Below are 2,523 nucleotides of genomic sequence, written 5' to 3' on the forward strand. Positions count from 1 at the left end.
TTTATTAGTAGGCCCTATTATTAGTATTGTTGTTACTATCATCATGAAACATGTCTACTCAGGTAGGCTTGGTGACAGAAGCGGACTACGCTTACCTACAGTTTAGTCTGGACGATCACATGGACAAGAATGAACTCCTCTTGGCTCTCAAGTTTGTGCCTTACCAAGTGAGTGTTGGTTCCAAGTCAATGGTGTCAGGCGCGAAATGGTCAAAACGACATATCTTATTTTTTTAGGAGAAACTATATTCTGCAGAAATGAGGTCTGTATGGGGCAATGCCTGAAACAATAGTCTGCATTAATGAAGTGTCGCTGAATGCGGGTACACCTGTCTGTGTTATATGAAGAGTTTACTGCAAAAACATATTGCTGTATTTAATGGAGGGTCCAATTACTGAAGTTAAGCAGTTGTTATCCACATCCAACTGATGGTAACAGCTCAACCGGATACACATCGTATACTGTACTAAACATGTTTATTGGCAAGGATGGATTCAAATATGTTTTACAGACTTGACAACAGGACAGTGTCACTCACTGAACTCACGAGGCGGGAAGAGGAAACTTGGCCTCTGTATAATCGTAAAGGGAATGTACCCACATAATTAACATGATTAACAATCAACACGACTATTGATTGTTTACCTTTGAAACATTCATAAAGATTCATTACATATACGATTTATCGTTCCCTGTTTTTTACACACATCCTGCGAAACTGATGTACCTGACCCGTTGCAGTTCATTTTGTCTCAAAGTCCTGAGAGTTCGCCTGACTTGTAAATTCTGTACCGGTGTTCTGAAGAGCTCCAAGAGTAGAACACCCAGAAAACGTATATTTTGAATCTCCCAGAAGCAGGGTGTTGGAAAAGTACCTCTTTGAAGGTTCAGAAATATATTCACTCCTAGATCTAGAGGTTTTCGTAATTTCATGGCTTTTTTAAACCTCATTTTAGAACGCACTGCGTGATTTATTGATTTTTCTGGTGACAAAACTTGTGTCCACCGTTGCGTCAATCTACTTGTCTTTTGCTAAAATTTCACTCATTAGGTGTAAAGAACACTGCCTCTGTTATCAGGATGTGTTTTGGACTTAAGTCTTGTCTATAATATCATTATGTTGTTATGTACGGCAACCGTAAATTTCTCATCTTAAAGAATATAAGCTGTTGTCTTTATGTATCTACCATAATGTTATATTAGAGTCTTGGTCGTTTTACAGACATAATATACTTTCCATTGAAATTCATTTTAACGAAAGCCACAAATGTCGGTAAAACATGTAGGCTGAGATCAGTAGTACATTAAAGATGCTTGCAAACATTTATGGACAACCCCCCCCCCAAAAAAAACACACAAAAAAATAACTAGAGCATAATAGGGTAATATCATATATCTGTGCATGGATAAATAGATAAGGTAAGTGCTAAATTGCATATTATACTCCCTACGGCACTATCTGATGTAGGCCTACCCATTAAATAAGGATGCCTTGATTTTTATACCAAAAAAACCCAAAATGAAATACCCACATCAATATCCCACTCAATTATGGAGCCCTGAACATGATTTTCTTACGTTGGATATTGACGCCGGAGCACTTTATACACTAATCTGTTTCTGACCCATAGGCAGGCAATCGGAAGCCAGGTGCCGGTGTGGAGTATATCAGAAAGAATGGAGTGGACAGTGTCCTAGGAGGGCGACGAGGGGTCCAGGACATCATCTTTGTCGTAACTAGTGGCCAGCCGGCCGGGAGTGACCTCGCACAGATGGTGAGTGGTGTTAATGTCTTTAAATCGTCACTGCATTTAGTAACCAACTAGTCAGGCTGCTATTAATAATGACAAAAATTGTAGTGCCGATAATTTCTATAGCATCTACTTCTGGTCGATACAGCTGCAGTCACTTTACAGTACAATGTCTTCACTTTAACACAAAATATAATATGAGGAATGAACGTGTGTAAAGCTAAATCATGTCCTGTGGTCTGTCTGTTGATTATCTTTGTTTGCTTTACAATTGAAATAACAATAAAAGTAATCGAATAGTCAAACAGAAATAGAGTCATATGAGTCTAGAAAAATTTAGAAGGGTTCTTCTCCCATTTTGTGACTATGACTGTTCTACACGTGACTCGTCACCATTAATAAAAAATTCAGCGACCTTTTCTTGGTTGACTGTCAAGCATTTGACTGACTAGGAATTTTAGAAACGGTCATTTCTGTCTTATTTAACAAATGTCCACATCCGTGACAGGTGCAATGTTCCTTACCTCACATTTTGACCTACACTCTCCTTTGTGATAATTGTAATCTATTGACGTCATCGTTCAAATCTGCTTGCAGCAGCCGTTCTCCATTGAAAAATCCATCGGATTACTTAACCCTATCCGTTCGCCCTGGGGTCATTTTGTACCCCTAAGGTTGTATTCTTCACATTTTAGAATACTTCGAGTACGAAGATTTCTATGAAACTTTCAGTATTACTCAAAAAATCATTTCGACACAGCGCTGTATAAAG

General features: G+C 38.5%; 1 protein-coding gene across 1 annotated transcript in view; it reads left to right on the forward strand.

Moving 5' to 3' along the window:
- The window catches only part of LOC106014197, a 31,516-nt gene that overhangs the window by 3,616 nt on the left and 25,377 nt on the right, over positions 1–2,523 (forward strand). Inside the window, exons 2-3 of the mRNA XM_013091355.2 lie at positions 63–167; positions 1,632–1,775. Coding sequence (XP_012946809.2) covers positions 120–167; positions 1,632–1,775 — 192 coding nt within the window. The 5' untranslated portion in view covers positions 63–119. The remainder of the gene's footprint in view (positions 1–62; positions 168–1,631; positions 1,776–2,523) is intronic.

Source organism: Aplysia californica, unplaced genomic scaffold (genome assembly GCF_000002075.1).
Source record: "Aplysia californica isolate F4 #8 unplaced genomic scaffold, AplCal3.0 scaffold00034, whole genome shotgun sequence".
Lineage (NCBI taxonomy): Eukaryota > Metazoa > Mollusca > Gastropoda > Aplysiida > Aplysiidae > Aplysia > Aplysia californica.